The sequence below is a fragment of the Drechmeria coniospora genome, chromosome 01 (genome assembly GCF_001625195.1).
Source record: "Drechmeria coniospora strain ARSEF 6962 chromosome 01, whole genome shotgun sequence".
In the NCBI taxonomy this organism is placed as follows: domain Eukaryota; kingdom Fungi; phylum Ascomycota; class Sordariomycetes; order Hypocreales; family Ophiocordycipitaceae; genus Drechmeria; species Drechmeria coniospora.
The window spans coordinates 12,298,202-12,316,078 of NC_054389.1; the positions used below are offsets into that span (position 1 = coordinate 12,298,202).

The following is a 17,877-nucleotide window of genomic DNA, read 5'->3' on the forward strand; positions in this document are numbered from 1 at the left end:
TTGCTGTTTTAATCTCTTCAGCGTCTGGCGCGCAGTATTTCGGGCATCGCAGCTCCAGTGCTCTGACGTCCTCGGAAGCTATTTTCACCATCGCCTGTCTGCTCTGAACTATCCTGAGGTATGTGGTGATAATGTGAGCGAGGTAATTTGCTGCCTCATATGTCCTGGTTGTTATTTATTACGCCCAGAAGCCAGAATAGGGGATATACCTCGTCGCATCTTGTTCCAAACAATTTGTTGAGGGTGCTAATCATCATACCATTTCGCAGGCCTGGAACTTCTAGAACGGGGTCGAATGCGACCCTCAGCCCCTCGTTATTCAGGAGGCGATGCGCGCAATTTCGGGTATGCTTGGAAGAAAACTGATGATTTTGTACTTCCCAAGCCTGATCTCCGAACGCTAACCCTTTCCTGTATTCCTGGCGTACGCTCCAATAGACCGCAACGTCCGGAGAGCATTCGTTATCTCGCCTATTTATTGTGCTTTGACTGAACTCCGCTTTCGAATTCTTGTCGTTTGTGCAAAGCACACTGGGGTTATATCCTGAAGGGGAACAGGCCCTGATGCCTGGCCTTGCTGCTGCTAGTAAGTACGACTCTATTTTGGACCCAGTCCATTAGGGCTCTTCTAGCTTCAACCTGACGAGATTGAGGAATCCGAAGAATAGTACTTCTCCTTAGTGGTCCCATACTTCTCGTCTATTGACATCGGTTCCAGCCCAGCATCATGACCCCAACGGAAATTTACGCTGTCTGTATGTTTGGTATTTTCCTCACTCTCTTCCTCACTAACAAAGCTGCTCCATATGCCCTCGCTGTCTCGAAAAGTCTAGTTGTCTTTACAGTGAGAACCATAAGCTATCGTTATCTCGTTAATCGTTACGCTTTAATGGGTCCATGGACAATAGCGACCGTATTCGTTCGCACAAATTTTCTTGTTGGCAATATTGCAAGTCTCACTTTCGGAATCAAGTCATAGGTGCAAGCTGCTGTACGGGCCGGAAATATGGGGCTCGTCAATACGGCCCCTCTATTCCTGAGTGCACACTTGAGCTTTCTCTCAGACCACTTCGGCATTCGTCTGGAGGCGTTTCGGCGAATCCACCGGTCATATGGTCTTATGACGGCGGGTCACCTATTTTTCCATGGGGTGATCATAACCGCACACGGCATGCTCGCCACGAATAACTCTTCGAGGGCGTTTGCTCTTGCGGTACTTGCCCCCGTCCCCTTTCCAATGGTATAGCGTTTGGGAGTTATTGCTTAAAGTATAGATAGGGAACAGGCCTCCTAATTCCCTGGTTATTCTCTCGATCCCGCTTGCACGGAGGAGGGCCTACGAACTATTCCTACGTATCCATCAGACGCTCGCCATTGCTATTGCATTCGCAACGGTAAACCACCCCGGTCTATTGAAGATAATAAGTGGATTCCGTTGTTCATTTTTGGAGGTGTTGCACTTGCATTCAAGATTATCCATGTAGTGTTAACACTCCATCGGAACAAAAAATGGGGATGTCCGTGGCCGCGAACAACAATCCATCTCAGCCACGGGGTTATCCTCGCCACGATAAAGCTATCGCGGCCAGCGACGATCGAAGCCGGTTAATACCTCAACATATGGGTACCTTCAGTATCTCTCCTATCGAGTCATCCCTTTGTCGTCACATCGTAGTGGCCGGGTCCACAAACTTCGATTGATCTCGTCATAGAACCACGGAGAGGCTTTACCAGAAAATTGCATCGTCGAGCGGAAGTGGAATCGACACAGCATTTGTCGTCAAGGGTTATCTTTAGCGGCCCTCACGGACGCTGTATGCCCACATAGGGATTCGATTGCGTCCTTCTGTTCGCAACAGGTTTTGGGATAGTACCTATGCTCCCACATCTCAGGAAGCTATGGTACGGTTACAAAGAGAGAAAAAGCCAGACAAAGAGAATCCACCTAATATGGCAGGGGCACACCATACGTAGGCCATCTCATTGGGCGACTACCTAAAATGCTTGCGGACCGTTCCTAGATCTTCGGCAAGCAGTTGGGCCGGTTATCAATAGCATACTTGATGAAGTCCGATCCCAAAAGAGCTACGTATGGGTACTCCGCGTCTATTGTGTTCCATATTGACTGATTGCAGATACTGTATATATCCGTCTATACAGAAACCGACGTGCAGAGGGAGGCAAGTCAACATGGTCGTTATAGTATATACCCCGGTAAAGCGGATATTCAGTCTATCATTCAAAACGAAGCTGCCGGCAACTCCGGTTCCTGTATGCCAGGCCGAATGCCAGTTATCCAGGGGGAACATGCGCCACTTGGATCTAGTATAAGGAGCGATCTAGGAACGTTACATTCTCTATGCACATCTGGTAAGGCATCAGCAAACTTGGGTATCAGAGGCGCCTGTGCAAGAACACTTATTCTTGGTAAGCAATCCGGTGGTGGCCGAGGTGGCCATGTGCCTCTCTAATGCTAAGTGATATTCGACAGTGTCCGCTGAAGGGGTCATGCGTGACAGTTTGCGTCGAGTCGTTCGAAGTTACCTGCACAAAAACTTCGAACTAAAGGAACTAGAATACCAGCCTGACTAGTAAGGTATTGCTTGGATATCCGTGTATCCCGATTCATTCTTCTAGAGAGCACATAAAATGAATGCCCCGGTGCTACGCCTACCGCACCATATCCCAGAGACACCTTGTCAAATACATGGATCCATTATGAAAATTGGCTTGCTATTATCACATGTAGTACAGAATCTTGTTCTCGTAAGAGTTTCCGTGCCGGAATAGCTCGTCCTCCAGTTCCCAAGTTGGGCATTCATAACCCCTCCACTTTACCCCAACATAGACATTGCCAGCCACGGCTCGGTAGTAACCAATGGCCGCCTCTATTTCGCAGTTTGGTTCTGCATCGCTGAAGCGGGGGCGTTGTCGGATCCCTTGCCATTGTTTCAGGCTGTGTCCGTCGTCAAAAACCCAGAGTAAGATTTCAGCGTCGGGCCAGTCCCAGAGGTGACCATTTGCATTTACTGCTCTCACCCCATGAAAGACCAATTGAGAAATTTGGAGAGAATATAATACTTCAATTACCGTAACCACAGGTGACCATACTGTTTGGACCCGGCGCCCTTGGTATGAATACTGTGGTGTGATTAATTTCATCTCTGATGTGCATGTTTCATGGGGTCCAACACAGCTACGTTTGTCCGAAGCCATTTAGTAAGATATTCAGTAGTCGCCAAACTTCAGGGACCAGCTAGCAAGACAATAGCAAGAGCTTTGGTATCTGATGAATGTTTCGTGGGGGCCGCAGATGCCCTGTATATGTTGTCGCCATCAGCCGGTTAAAGATATCCAAAGTCTCCATGTACCTTTTTTGGCCTGTTGCAATTGCTTTTGCTGCATATTCCGTATTTAACCTCAAACTACCTAGACGTCGCCCAGTTGTAAATCCGACTTGACAGTGACAGGTACCGTCCGCTTCATAACAGCCTGCTGGTGTTGCCCATCAATTTGTGGGATGTGAACCAAAGCTTTCCTGCCGCGAGTACCTCTCCTCAAGTAAAGGTTTCTTGGTACGTGTTACAGTATAGTATCGTTGATATCTTTGACACAAAGTACTAGTTCTGATTTCTCTTTCCGGCCAACTGGCTTACCCACTGCCGAGTCGAATCGTTGAGCCATGGCAACATGAGGACAGTGAACGCTTCTTCAGGCTTATTTGTTTTTCAGTTGTACGACTCATGGCAGCAGTAACACCTACGTTTATGTATATGCTGTGAGAATACAAAAGGGATCCTACCCCTGCTGTTGCCCAGAACGGGCGAGCAACTCCAGCTGCGATGACTTCCGAGATGGTTAAGGTTAGGCTGTGCTTCCGCAATAAGCAGCTTACCAATATTACGTATGTCGTATTTCCATTTAAGCGGGCTTGAAATATCTGATCACTATTAGGGACGTGCTTTGGCACTAGTGTATGTGTAGAGATGCGCTAGGAACTACGATGGCTTGAGGCGCGTTGCTTCAAACTACAATAGCTAGATTTACTAGTAGCCCAGCAAATTACACAGCTTCCTAGCCATCTCATGTCCACCTACCGCTAGTAACTCCGTCTCCGACTCCGCCTGTGGATAATACTTCGTCTACGCTCTTAGCTCCCATGCTTGGTACAATTGTATTTCTTCTACTCATACTCAAGACAGCTCTGGCATGAGTCTGTGTTTATGGAAGGAAATTTTGTGGGACCAACGAAACCGTGTCGTACCTTTCCAGAGGACTTGTTCTGCCGGATTTGTTTCGAGGAGACTCGTGATAATACAGCTTTATCAGCAAATGGTTAAATTATAGGCGGATAGGTAGAACAAGATCTTATTAGCTAGCAAAAGCATGTCTCAAGCCCTGCTCACTATAACTGCCACATTGTCTAGGGGCAGTCTTTCTTAAAAGTGCAAACCTATAAGCATCTTTCAACCAGACAGGGTTGGTTAAACGTGATATGAATGGATGCTGCGGCCAAGTCAGCCGATGAGTTAGCCGTTTCTTTTGCAACGATTTGCTCATTCCTTACATCTGTACTTGGAAGTATTCCCAATTTAAGTTCCTCCATAGATGAGGGGTTAAGGCCGTTAGCAGGCGCCAAGACGGTTGCTACATCCTCCAAAGACGCAGCTACATAGGCCAGATTGGCCTGCCACAATATACTGTCAATGGTCGACTCAAAGTTCCAATCGGGAACTAGGTACATTAGTTACAATATATTTGGTAAATAATTTCATTGTATCTATTTTGACCAAGCCATTCGCAGACAGCCGAATATCTTGAATACGAAATGTAACCTTTTGCTGGACGAGGTACTGAACACCTGTCGTTACCTTTGGTGTCTGGGTAAGCGGTTGCTTCGCTAGAAGATAAATATTTTTGCCTGCCTGGGATAGAATAGAGGCAATCTTAGTGTCCGACAGAGGGAGAAGGTCTTGGACCTCTAGCTTCACGTATTCATAGGCAAGATACGTTGCGGTAAGTCTGATGCATTATTGCTAACGATATACAAGAGGGTTATGACCAGATCTCTCAAAGCCCGGCCCAGAATAGTGCAGTGTGGGGTGCAAATGCAAACGAACGTACAGAAACGAGGCGAATAACACAATAATTCCGTACAATCACACACGCAGCGCAATCAATTTCCCAACAGCCAACCGCCTTATTATTGGGAGAGTATTAGATATTGTATCGGGCGCTCGCTGTGCATAAGGCTCGACTTTAAACAAATCATAAGGCGGGTATGTCTGTACAGACCAATAATGTACTTGTTCGCAATGACATCCCACCCCAAGCCAGGGGCTCTCACTTCTGCAACGCAGGTGCCTTACAGCCATGTCGGTACGGAAACAATGAGAGTGTCGGGTGAATATTCTCCCTTGGCATCCTTCTAGCTGATGGAGCTTGAACGAACCTGGGCACTGTGCAATTTGCGATCGGCACCCCGTAGCTATATAAATACTTTGCCCGATGTCTTTGTAAACAATGACTTGTCAGCCCTGCCCAGATGCACATCAATATAACCCCCACCCGCCTCTCTGGCTAGCGAGTCAGGATCAAGTCCTCTGACGAAAAGGATCTACTCATTTAACCCTCGCCGAGAAGGCTTCATGTAGAGTCGATGTCCAGTCTGCGTTGTGAACCTGTTTCGGAGGATGGTTACGACAGAGCCTACAAGACGAAGTCAGGCCGCCCAGCTCCTTGACGATCCTTTTTTCTCCCAAAGCAGTCTTACATAGTATGTAGATGGATCAATGATTCGAGAACTGCCGTATCTATTTGGATGGCTGTGACAGTAAGGTAATACATTCGGGGTGTGCCGGCGCAGTAAGGTGCCTCACGCAGGACGTCGATAAACCTTAAGTCTATTGCGGCACGATGGAATCGACGCCAACGGCACCAGAACGAATGACCCAGTTGCTTGTGCTCGGCCAATGACTCAAAGCAGGATATCTGTGACCCAGAGACAAGACGTTTCCCGGTGCCACGGCAATCCGTGCTTCCTTGCTTGCTTGCGAACAGCTCTCTGAATCATATCATATCATACACATGGATGCTATACAAGGGGCGGTTAACCGCGGCTCATAGCAGCCCAAGGCCAGCAGCCACGGCGGCCGCGAAGAGGGGGCCGAGGACCGCGCCGGCTGTAGCGGCTGCGGCGCCCGTCGCCGTCGTTGAGGAGGCCGTGATGAGGAGGATGTCGTTGAGGAGCCCGTCGTCGTGCTGCTTGCCGCGCCTCCGCTGACCCTGGACGCAGACACCACCCCAGTAGTGCTGGGATCGGGGCTCTGAGTCGTCCGGAGATGTGAGGTCCTGACAGGGCCTAACCCTTGCCAGCATCACCTCGATGAGCATGACGCATTCCAAGGGATGCAGACTCTCCATCGCCAAGCCGCCCGGTCAAAGGCGCTGCCGTTCCGACCTCGCCTCACGACGTCGACTCGCCCCTCCTGGACGTTGACTCGGACCCTCCACCCTACATCGTCGGCGCTGCTTTGCATGGCCCAGGCGCCAAGGGCGAGCATCCCGAGGACGCCGATGGAACCGACGCCGACGGAGCCGGCCGTGGAGCTGGCCTTGGTGGGAGCTGCTGCTGGCACTCGTCTCTCGCCCCTGCACCTTGGGAAGCCATGCGATGCAAGCCTAGGTAGTCGGCCGAGAAATGGTATTTATATTCACGCCCACCAGCGCGGGGGCCACGGCAGCCTGGACCCTTGCGGCCGTTGCATCGAACCCAAGTCTGCAGCCGGATGCGAAACCCGGCCGGCCACGGCAGCAGCCTAGCCGTCATGGAGGTAGGGAGAGGCTGGCAGGGCAGCAGCCGACCGCAAACACCATCGTCAAGGACAACGTCTTGTCGTCGTGCGAGAGTGGATGGATGGGTGGTCGCAATCGGCTCGCTCAATAAGTCGGACCCCCCCAAGATGGGCACCCCCCAAGATGGGCACCCCTCACAACGACAAGGCGGCAGACTTTAAAGCCGAAAAAAGCAGCATTTTCAGTACCGCGATATTAAAATAAAATATCTAGAGTATCTATTCAAGCTGCCATTCAAAGCAAAGGCTCTCAAATTCGTAACTAGACGTTAAGGCGGCTATTGGGGCCGGATCTAGCACCCGTTGCAGTCTTGCTCGAGTCTCAACGATCTGTTCAATCTGTGCAAAGCGCTCGTTGGGATCTTGGGCTACTTTTTGCTTCTTTAGAGGCTTAAGTCGATAGACTTGATATTCCAATTGAGCGATTTTAGCCTGGGCCTCTGCAAGGGTAGTGTTTTGGGCATCAAGGCCCCGGCCAATCTTCCAAAACAGCCGCCTAGCAGCCCGATCAACTTGGCCGGGCGCGTATACCTTTGCAATAAGGACTTTAACGTCGTACGATCTGTAGGGTGTTCGGAATAAATCGGATTCCTCCTCAAGCTGCCTTTTTAGGGCCTCGGCTTCTGGAACGGCTGGAGGGTCGGTCTGTAATAGAAGGCGGCTCATTAGAGGCTTTGCTATATTAACGGGCCACAACCCAGATCCCTTCCAGCCTCCCTTAATATTCCGTTCCGTAAGACCTTCCGTACGGGCCTTGTAATAGCATTGCAAAAAGGTAGCCTTGCCGATTGGCGTTGTATCGTTACTACCAGCTAAAAACGCAATAGCTTCAATAGCCCGGCGGTAGGCAGCCTTAATAGGTGAAAAACACGATACGTCGAGAGGCTGGAGGACGTGTGAGGCGTGTGCCGGTAGGAATAGTAAGAAGATACCATTATCGAAGCATTCGTACATAAAATCATCTGTCGTATGGCTTCCGTGCCCATCAACAATAAGTAGCCGTTTATTCGTTTTCGATGCCTTCGTCCCGGGGATAAAGACCTCTTTTAGCCACTTTAACGCAATTGCATCGCTAGTCCAGCCCTTATCGGTTGCTGCAAAGCGCTATTAATCCAAATAGGCCAATTTCTCCGGAAACTATTGGTGTTGAAGGTCTTTACCCTTAAAAAGGACCAGCGGCATTAGGGCCTGGCCCGTTGCAGAGACGCACTCTACAATTGTAGTCCAACAACGCGATCCAAGCCGTTTTTTCAGCTGTATCTTCTTCTCTGAGCTCCCTAGTACAAGACCATTGCTGCCGAGGCCTTCTAGGATCCCAGTTTCGTCCATATTCCATCGGTGTTGGGGTAAGATAGCCTGCAGTGCCGGCAGCCTTAGTAAATTGAACCAGGACTGGATCCGAGGGATAGTAGCGCCATTTAAACGGGCGCATTCGATAGACTTGCCTCGTACGGTACTAACTTCTGGGTTACGACGCAAAAAGCCGGCAATCCAGTTCTTACCGAGAGGTTCAAGGTCTCCTCCAGCAACGAGGATCCGGGCGGCAAAGACCTTCAGTTGATGATGTGACGGCGGTAGCCCCAACGCGCCTTGGGCAAGGACCCAATTGCGTAGGTGCTTTTCTTGATCATTTGAGAGCCTCTGCGATATCTCTTTTGCATCTTTTATTGGAAGGCGGCCGCGTAATCGATGTTGGAGCGTAGCGCGCGGAATTCCATACTGTCGGGCAGCCTGGATTTGCGATAGCCCGTTTCGAATAGCGTAGAGAGCTAACTGGACCGTTTCTTCGGAATAGGTAGGTAGCCTAGCCATTGAGAAAGCCGTATATAGCTTTTTTAATTGATTGTAGTTAAAATGCACGAGAAAACGCGGTTGTAATATCGTAGGTTGATGTAGATGAAGGTGCTAAATGGGGTGCCCATCTTGGGGGGTGCCCATCTTGGGGGGGTCCGACTTACAGCTCTTGTAAGACGAGCGCCCTGGAATGTTGTGCCGGAATGTAACGGCGCCTTGGTAGAATGGCACGGATGAATGGCAATGCTCATGATGAGTGTCAGCCGAGGTCATGGATCCAACCTTTCGCACCACCTTGCGTCGCGCCAACACCAGCCATTGTGGTTATTATTCTCTCGACGAGAGCTGCCTATTCAACGGCGAGAGTTGCCGATTCAACGGCGAGCTATCTCGATACTGGCGGTCAATACGGCGATTGATGGTGCGGCCAAGGTCGTAAAGCAAACCTACAGTGAGCAAGGCGTCAAAGTTAATGTTCTAGGGATATCTGGGGGGAAATGAGCAGTTTGAGGGCTTCCTCCTACGGCAAGGTAACTACGTATAGCATCAAAATTACATGTCAGTTGGTACATGTGCGGTGTTGATGCATACTCTTTTGATGCATATACTCAGCTGGTACACGTGCTCAGTTGGTACATGAGCTCAGTCGGTACATGTGCGGTGTTGATGCATACTCTTTTGATGCATATGCTCAGCTGGTACTCGTGCTCAGTTGGTACACATACTCAGTTGGTACATGTGCAATGCTGATGCATACTCTTTTGATGCATATGCTCAGCTGGTACTCGTGCTCAGTTGGTACACATACTCAGTTGGTACATGTGCAATGCTGATGCATACTCTTTTGATGCATATGCTCAGCTGGTACTCGTGCTCAGTTGGTACTCGTGCTCAGTTGGTACACATACTCAGTTGGTACATGTGCAATGTTGATGCATGCTCTTTTGATGCATATACTCAGGTATACGTGCTCAGTCGGTACATGAGCTCAGTCGGGACATGTGCCTTGTTGATGCATGTACTCAGTTGATGCATATGCTCAGCTGGTACACGTACTCAGTTGGTACATGAGCTCAGTCGGTACATGTGCCTTGTTGATGCATGTACACAGTTGATGCATGTCCTCAGCTGGTACACGTACTCAGTTGGTACATGAGCTCGGTTGGTACATATCCTTGATGCATGTACTCAGTTGATGCATAACCCTCCTCGTCGACACCACAGCTGCTCGCGGACAGCACTTGCACGGCAGCAGGCGATCCGCTCGACGGACTGCGCCGACGAATCAACCATCCTCAGACGGGCCAGGCATCTATTGGTCTTTGCCCTGTTGTTGTTGCCAGCCGTTGCCAGTCTCTGACGAACTACCTGGACTTTACCCTCGTTGCTGGCATTTTGGCCCGACAGAGTTGCCCGTCGCGCAAACTCCGCCGCGCAAGTACTTATGGAGCACAAGTACTGGTACTTGGGTGCCCGCCACTCCATCCGCGAGGCGGGTGACGGCATTCCGAACCGTCCGAACTGTCCGAGGACAAATATGTCGGTTCCAACGTGCTCTGCAAGTACGGATTGCTTCATCGAGCAATGTGTCGTACTTGATGCTCGACAGCTGGCTATGTGGTGGTGCAAATGCATGGAGTACCCCGTCAGCACTCCGTGCTTGTACTGTACTTGGAGTTGTACTTGGAGTTGTACTTGGAGTTGGAGTTGTACTTGGAGTGTACTTGTACTTGGAGTTGTGCTTGGAGTTGTACTTTTAGTTGTACCTGTACTTGGACTTGTACTTGGAGTTGTACTTGGAGTGTACTTGTACTTGGAGTTGTGCTTGGAGTTGTACTTCTAGCTGTACCTGTACTTGGACTTGTACTTTAACTTCCAACTTGTACATTACTTGCATTCCGTACTTGTACTTGTACTTTACTTCGAATTTGTACATTTACTTGCATTCCGTACTTGCACTTTTACTTCGAACTTGTACATCTACTTGCATTCCGCACTTGTACTTTTACCAAGAACTTGTACATTTACTTGCATTCCTTACTTGTACTTGTACTTTTACTTCGAATTTGTACACTTACTTGCATTCCGTACTTGTACTTGTACTTTTACTTCAAATTTGTACAGTACATTTACTTGCATTTCGTACTTGTACTCCGTACATGTACTCCAAACTTGTACTCTAGCTTCCGTACTCGCCGTACTCCGTACTGTGCCAATTATTTTCCCAGGCTTCAACAGGTATGCCGGCCTCTTGCACTCCTACAACAGTTCCCTGCACACTCCTTGCCTCCTCCATTCCCTGCACGCTCATTCCTACCATGGTTTGCAGCAAGTACAGGTACATGGTGCAGGCCTTCTAGTGCTGGATTGCCGCGGGTGGCGTATTTAGAGTTCTGGACTACCTACCCGGGCGCTTACTTCTGCCTCCTAACCCGATCGGGTAAGCGCGCGGCCGCGGACGGATAGGCCGCGCTCGTCACGTGCTTCCCGATCTGCTCCGGAGAATTGCAACCCAGGCTACCATGCCCCGTCCGTATCAATGATGGATCCCGGAAGTTGCGCTTCCATGCCGAAGCCGGTGCATCCGCTGCACCAACACGTAGTGGCGAAGCCCTCCTCATAGTCTCGCTTGGCGATGCCCTTTGTTGGCAGTACATGCCTGACCGAGTTCGCCTGCGGAGCAAGTTGATGGACCCGGCTCGCCCGCGGGCCCATCGGCGCGACGACATGTCTCGCTACGTGTACTTGGTCGCTGGCCCTTTGAGCGCCGTAGAATGCAGCAAGGTTCGCCATGGTCCTGGCATGCCGCATGCGGTGGCCAGTACGGCTGCCCCAATGGACGTGTACGGCTGCCCCAATGGACGTGTACGGCGTACGCTGCAGAGTCAATTCTAACGGCCTGCCGTAGTAGGCGGGGAGCATGAGGTTATGGACAGCACCCAACGCTGGTTGCCCTTCAAACCGTCCGACGGCGGGACCTTGCAGGCGTGGCCCAGTTCTGCGTCCAGAGCATGACGGTGCGTGATGGAAACGTGCCGTCAGCCAAGAATAGCGTGGCCTAGCGTGATACTTCAACTCCCTGCAAGGAAGCAATGGCATGCACTGCGTAGCCACAAAGCCTATGTCGTGAGGCAGCGCAGGGATAGGTGTGCGTGGACGTGTAGCGACGTGTAGCGGGGGAACCATATACTCAATACATGTTACGTACGGGCAGGAAACTCATTCGGATGCCGTGTAGACATATCTTTAGCCGAAAGTAAATCGTCTACGTCGTCGAGCTTAGCGTTGGATCGGTTATGTCCGATGATCTCGTCGGCGCTTCTGCATTGCGAATTAACATTCATCTCCGCGGCCTGCCCTTGTACTCCACAAAACCGCATAGTCTTTTTGCCCATGTATGCTTGTCTCCACGTTGCGAATGAAACCCTATTTAAGTCAGCACCCCTAGAGTCCGGCCCCCCAAAGCACAATGAAGAGGCCAACTTTAAAGCCAAGAAAAACAGTATTATCAATGCCGTAATATTAAAACAAATCATCTATAGTATCTACTCAAGCTGCCATTCAAAGCAAAGGCCATTAAATTCGCGACTAGAAGCCTGGGCTGCCAACGGTACCGGGTCGAGCACTCGTTCTAGCCGTTTCCGCGTCTCAACGATCTTTTCAATCTGTACGAAACGGCCGTTAGGGTCTTAAGCTACTTTTTGCTTCTTTTGTGGCTTTAGTCGATGGATTTGATGCTCTAATTGTTTGATTTTGGTCTGGGCCACTGCAAGCTTGGTGTTTTGCGCGTCAAGGGCCCGGCCTACCTCGGAAAATAGCCGCCGTACGACGCGATCAACTTGGCCGGGCGCGTATAGCTGCACAACGAGGGTTTTGACATCGTGCGATCGTTGTAGTGTTCGTAAGGGATTATAGCTCTCTTCAAGCTGCCTTTTGAGGGCCTTACCTTCCGGAACGGCTAAAGGATCGTCCTGCAAGACTAAGCGGCTCATCAGAGGCTTCGCCATATTAATAGGCCACAACCCAGATCCTTTCCACCCTCCCCTAATATTCCGTTCCGTAAGACCTTCCGCACGGGCCTAATGATAACAGTGGAGGAAGGTGGCCTTGCCAATTGGGGTCGTATCGTCAATACAGGCTAGGAATGCGATATCTTGGATGGCCCGGCAGTAAGCTGCTTTGACGGGTGAAAAACATGATACGTCAAGCGGCTGGAGGACATGTGAGGCGTGTGCTGGTAGGAATAGAAGCTGTACCCCATTTTCGAAGCATTCGAACATAAAATCGTCAGTCTGATGACTTCCGTGCCCATCAACGATAAGCATCCGTCGGGTCGTTCGCGATGCTTTCGTCTGAGGGATAGAGACCTCCTCTAGCCACTGTAACGCAACGAGGTTATCCGTCCAGCCGTTTGGGGTAGCCTTAAAAAGCCACTCTTTAAGATAAGCCGGATCCTTGGGGAACCACTGTTGTTGGAGGGTCTGACCCTTGAAGAGGACCAGTGGGCTCAGTGCTTGGCCTACGGCGGAGACACATTCGACAATGGTAGTCCAACAACGCGATCCAACCTTCTTCTTCAACTGGAAGGTCTTGTCGGATCGACCTAGTACGAGGCCGTTGCTGCTAAGGCCTTCTAGGATCCCCGTCTCGTCCATATTCCAACGATGCTGCGGTGGGATATCTTGGAACTGGGGGTCCCTTAGTAACTGGAACCAATCTTTAATCCGGGCTATTGACGCACCATTTAAACGGCAAGAGTCAATAGCCTTACCTCTTACAGTACTGACTTCTGGGTTACGACGCAAAAAGCCAGCAATCCAGTTCTTGCCGAGAGGTCGAAGGTCCCCGCCAGCAACCAGGATACGGGCCGCAAGACCTTTAGTTACCGATGCGATGGGGGTAGCCCCAACGCGCCTTGGGCAAGGACCCAATCCCGAAGATGGCTTTCTTGGTCCTTTGAGAGCCTTTGTTCCGGCTCTTTTGCAGCCTTAATTGAAAGGCTGCCTCGTAACCGGTCTTGGAGAGTTGAGCGTGGTATTCCATAGCGTCGCGTAGCTTAGTATTGCGAGAGACCGTTTTTAACAGCAAATATAGCTGCCTCGACCGTTTCTGCGGTATATTTAGCTTTGCTAGCCATTAAGGAAGCCATAGATAGCTTATTTCATAAAAAACGATTGAATTGCGCGAGAAATCGCGGTTGTAGTGTATTTGTTTAATAATTGGAAAGGGTCAAACTGGGGGGCCGGACTCTGGGGGGGGCCGGACTCTAGGGGTGCTGACTTAAATCACCACGAGATCTAAGACCCCGATCGAAGCTTAGCCCAAACCCCCATATGGCCAAGGAACGCCGGCTTTCTCCCGCACTTGGCGTTTCGAGCGTGCGAGCGTTAAGCGAGGGGACCGACCTGCCCCCTTTGTGCCTGTAGCACGTGGCATGGGCTGATACCAACACAAGACTACTGAACCATCCTCGAGTTGCCCGCTCCTACGGTGGCGACCAGTCTTGGAAGCAACATAGCTTGCCCCGCACAAGATCCGCCCAGAGGAGGCACAGAGGAGGCACTATCCATCTAGTTCTCTGGAATACAACGCGATCTATGCTAAGCAAGAATTCGCCATGTCCACCGGCTACGCAGACTTATACTTTCGACGCAGGCCCTACAGTCTACCCCAAGAAAACCTCTTCCAAAGCCCAGATAATGTGTCTAGGGCTCGAAAAGGCCTCGAGTCATCTTTTAGCACTACAGCTATATGTAGTTGTACATGACGCGGGAAAGCGCAAGACAAGAACGCGATTGTAGAACCTGTTGGGCGGGTGGGACGGAGGTAAACAGCGATTCTGCACTCATTGCAGTAGCGGCAGCTAGCCTACATAAGATCCACCTCTAATGAGTTATTAGCAGGGCTATTAATGCAGACAGTCAAACTTGACAAGCCGGTATCGACCTAGACTAGCTCGATGGCTTCAACAAATATCCATGGAGGCGATCTACTGCGCAGAATACGATAGCGGACCCCACCCCCCCTATAATTTTTTTTGCCGCTGTCGACAGTCGTCTTGTATATAAGATGGTATAAAGCAAGCAGGCAGAGTAAACGCATAGCCAACCCCAACTTTACAAGTACGACGAATGCATAGTACTGCTCGTAATTGTTATCAACTTCCCAGGCGGCTTGTAACTATATATAAAGCCTTCTTTATCATCTCATTGCCTTCAACGCGAGGTGCGGACGAAGAGAACTTTCTCCGTTGCAGGGATCTATCCATTCCGGGCATGTTCAGCTCATATACCTTTAGTCCACGTATTCATTGCAGTAGCCAGAATGATGACATTTACTGCAGGGGCATTCACTAGGAGTAGGAGGTCGGGCAGCCGCAGTAGTATCCGTTTCTGCCGTAAATGCAATTCTTATCGCCGAATGTCCGAGAAACAACATCATCCCACATTTTAGCCTAGGGTTAAACTGCAATATACTACCCAAGTACGGGTAGTGCAAGGTTAGCAAAGGGGCATTATAGTGCACAAAGTATATTCCTTGCTTGTACGGAGTACTATTAGTTCGTATCATTTTCATAAAATGGTTTAGTCGTAATGCAAATCATACACCCCCGATCGGCTAGGGTCTATTGAACTTTTTTCTCCACAATCCGTTGCATTTCTCCGACAGACTCCGGTCGACAACAAAATCTTTTATTCTTAAAGGCGAACAATACGTATACAAATAGGAACAAGCGTATCCCAAGACGCCGCTCCTCTCTTATCGTATATCTGTTGTGTTTGTATTGTAATGAATTCTCGTTGCTAAAAACGCAGAAAGGGGAAAGCTTGCTAGGGTAACTCGCAAGCAATACAGCAATAGTAAGCATGTACCGCAGCTCTTACCTAATACGGCACAACTATAGCTAGCAGGTGCTCACCAAGGAAAATAGTACCAAGGCCAAGAGCAATATTGCAGTGCTTATAAGAGTACTAACTCTGTGTGCCGTTCCTAATTCCGGGTGATCTGAATGCTTAATTACCTTACCCGGCTGATCGGTGTTGTGCAATATTCCCCGGCGATTGATTATTTGCATTTTAGCTTTTGCTATAATCAACGCGCTATCCTGTTTGTCATCGAGAACAATAATATTGGCACCTTCAAGGTTTCCGACGGTAACGAGTCGAATGTTAAAACTATAGTTTCTGCCTGTATGCCCTACCTCAGCCGTATGGCTGGCTGACTGGTGGGGGGGGAGAAAATAGGCTGCTCCTGTGCGGCCATTTTTATCCTCTCCGTAATCGTGACATGCGTTTTGAGTATTTTTTCAAGGACCTAGTAAGATAAAAAGGCTGACTTTGCATTAACTTTGTCGTATTGATGGTTTGGGGGTAGGGTATTGGTATCGGGCCTGAGGGTTTACGGAAGTGCATTCTGGCGCCAATGTATTGTAGAGTTTGACAAAACGGCTAGTACTTTGCTCTTCCCCACCCTCTCTAGACTGTGCTGTCAATGAACGATTCACTTACAATGCATATATGATTCCCTCCCTGTAGGATAAAGCCCTCAAACTACTTGTTTCGCTCTCGATATCCCTATAGCAAGACCTAAGACAGCAAGGCGAAGGACAGCAAGGCCAAGGACAGCAAGGCCAAGGACAGCAAGGCCAAGGACAGCACGGCCTAGTATATTGCCCCCCCACCAGTCAGCCAGCCATACAGCTGAGGTAGGCATACTAGCAGAAACTAAGTAAGGTTTTAACATTCGACTAGTCGCCGTCGGAAACCTTGAAGGTGCCAATATTATTGTTCTCGATGGCAAACAGGATAGCGCGTTGATTATAGCAAAAGCTGAAATGCAGATGATCAATCTATAGCAAGACCTAAGACAGCAAGGCGAAGGACAGCAAGGCCAAGGACAGCAAGGCCAAGTACAGCACGGCCTAGTATATTGCCCCCCACCAGTCAGCCAGCCATACAGCTGAGGTAGGCATACTAGCAGAAACTAAGTAAGGTTTTAACATTCGACTAGTCGCCGTCGGAAACCTTGAAGGTGCCAACAGTATTGTTCTCGATGGCAAACAGGATAGCGCGTTGATTATAGCAAACGCTAAAATGCAGATGATCCATCGCCGGGGAATATATGTACAAAGTAGGGGAAATAAATATGTAGGATACATAAAAGGATAGCATACGTTAAGAAATACACTTAGAGGGGATCTCATACTTTAACACTTTACCAAATAGTACGTAACGACCTTATTCAATACAAATAATTTGGAGTATATAATCTATTTCAAATAGGGATTTATTTAAATTATATTACAATTATATTTTTATTCCTTTGCTTTCGACCTAATTTATTCTAGATATTACCCAAATATTGCTATTTTATACTCCTATCAAGAGCGCATTATGAATATTAAAACCTTTACAAAGTTCGCCCTACTTCTATTATATGCGAATTTTACTTACGGAGCGGCATACGATAGTAAAGGGACAATAATTATTGAACTTCAGCCTATTAACATAATATGCTCCGGTACGACAAGAAAAAGCTATAATATAAGGTATAATGCGTTTAGAGTACATATCCATCCGTTTAGAATATTAATACTAAGGCGGGTATTAGAACGCATACTTCATATCCAGGTTTGCCATCTCCTAGATGTACAGTAAACAGCAGAATTGGACTAATTACAACAGCTATAGGAGGATATATAACTGAGATTACAAATGGGCCTGTAGCAGGTACAAGTACAATCCCGCCGTCCGTTGGATGTACCGGAAGCTGTCCTACAAAGATTGTTATTACCGTTACCGGCGGACTTATTACCGAATCGACGTACGGTCCAACACCTGGTACAAGTACTATTCTTCCATCATCAGGATGTACGGGAGTGTGTCCTACTAGAATTATCGTTACAGAGACTGGTGGATTTATTACTGAGACGACCTTTGGGCCAATGCCTGGTACAAGTACTATTCTTCCGTCGTCAGGATGTACGGGACTGTGTCCTACTAGAATTATCGTTACAGAGACTGGTGAATTTATTACTGAGACGACCTTTGGGCCAATGCCAGGAATAAGTACAATCCCGCCGTCCATTGGATGCACCGGAAGCTGTCCTACAAAGATTGTCATTACCGTTACCGGCGGACTAATTACCGAATCGACGTACGGTCCAACACCTGGTACAAGTACTATTTTTCCATCGTTAGGATGTACAGGAGTGTGTCCTACTAGAATT

General features: G+C 49.0%; 3 protein-coding genes across 3 annotated transcripts; all 3 read right to left on the reverse strand.

Moving 5' to 3' along the window:
• Positions 1–6,120: 6,120 nt before the first annotated feature.
• On the reverse strand, positions 6,121–6,829 carry DCS_03250 (uncharacterized protein; the record flags this gene model as incomplete). Its single annotated transcript, XM_040800573.1, has 3 exons — positions 6,121–6,417; positions 6,471–6,625; positions 6,724–6,829. 3 exons carry the CDS (start codon positions 6,827–6,829, stop codon positions 6,121–6,123), a joined length of 558 nt encoding a protein of 185 aa, XP_040661456.1.
• Positions 6,830–7,073: 244 nt separating this feature from the next.
• Positions 7,074–7,808, reverse strand: DCS_03251 (uncharacterized protein; the record flags this gene model as incomplete). The annotated part of the gene is made up of 1 exon (XM_040800574.1): positions 7,074–7,808. The coding sequence occupies one exon, from the start codon at positions 7,806–7,808 to the stop codon at positions 7,074–7,076; it is 735 nt and encodes a 244-aa protein (XP_040661457.1).
• A 4,919-nt stretch (positions 7,809–12,727) lies between these two features.
• DCS_03252 (uncharacterized protein) lies at positions 12,728–13,392 on the reverse strand (the record flags this gene model as incomplete). The annotated part of the gene is made up of 2 exons (XM_040800575.1): positions 12,728–13,336; positions 13,390–13,392. 2 exons carry the CDS (start codon positions 13,390–13,392, stop codon positions 12,728–12,730), a joined length of 612 nt encoding a protein of 203 aa, XP_040661458.1.
• Between the last annotated feature and the right edge of the window lie 4,485 nt (positions 13,393–17,877).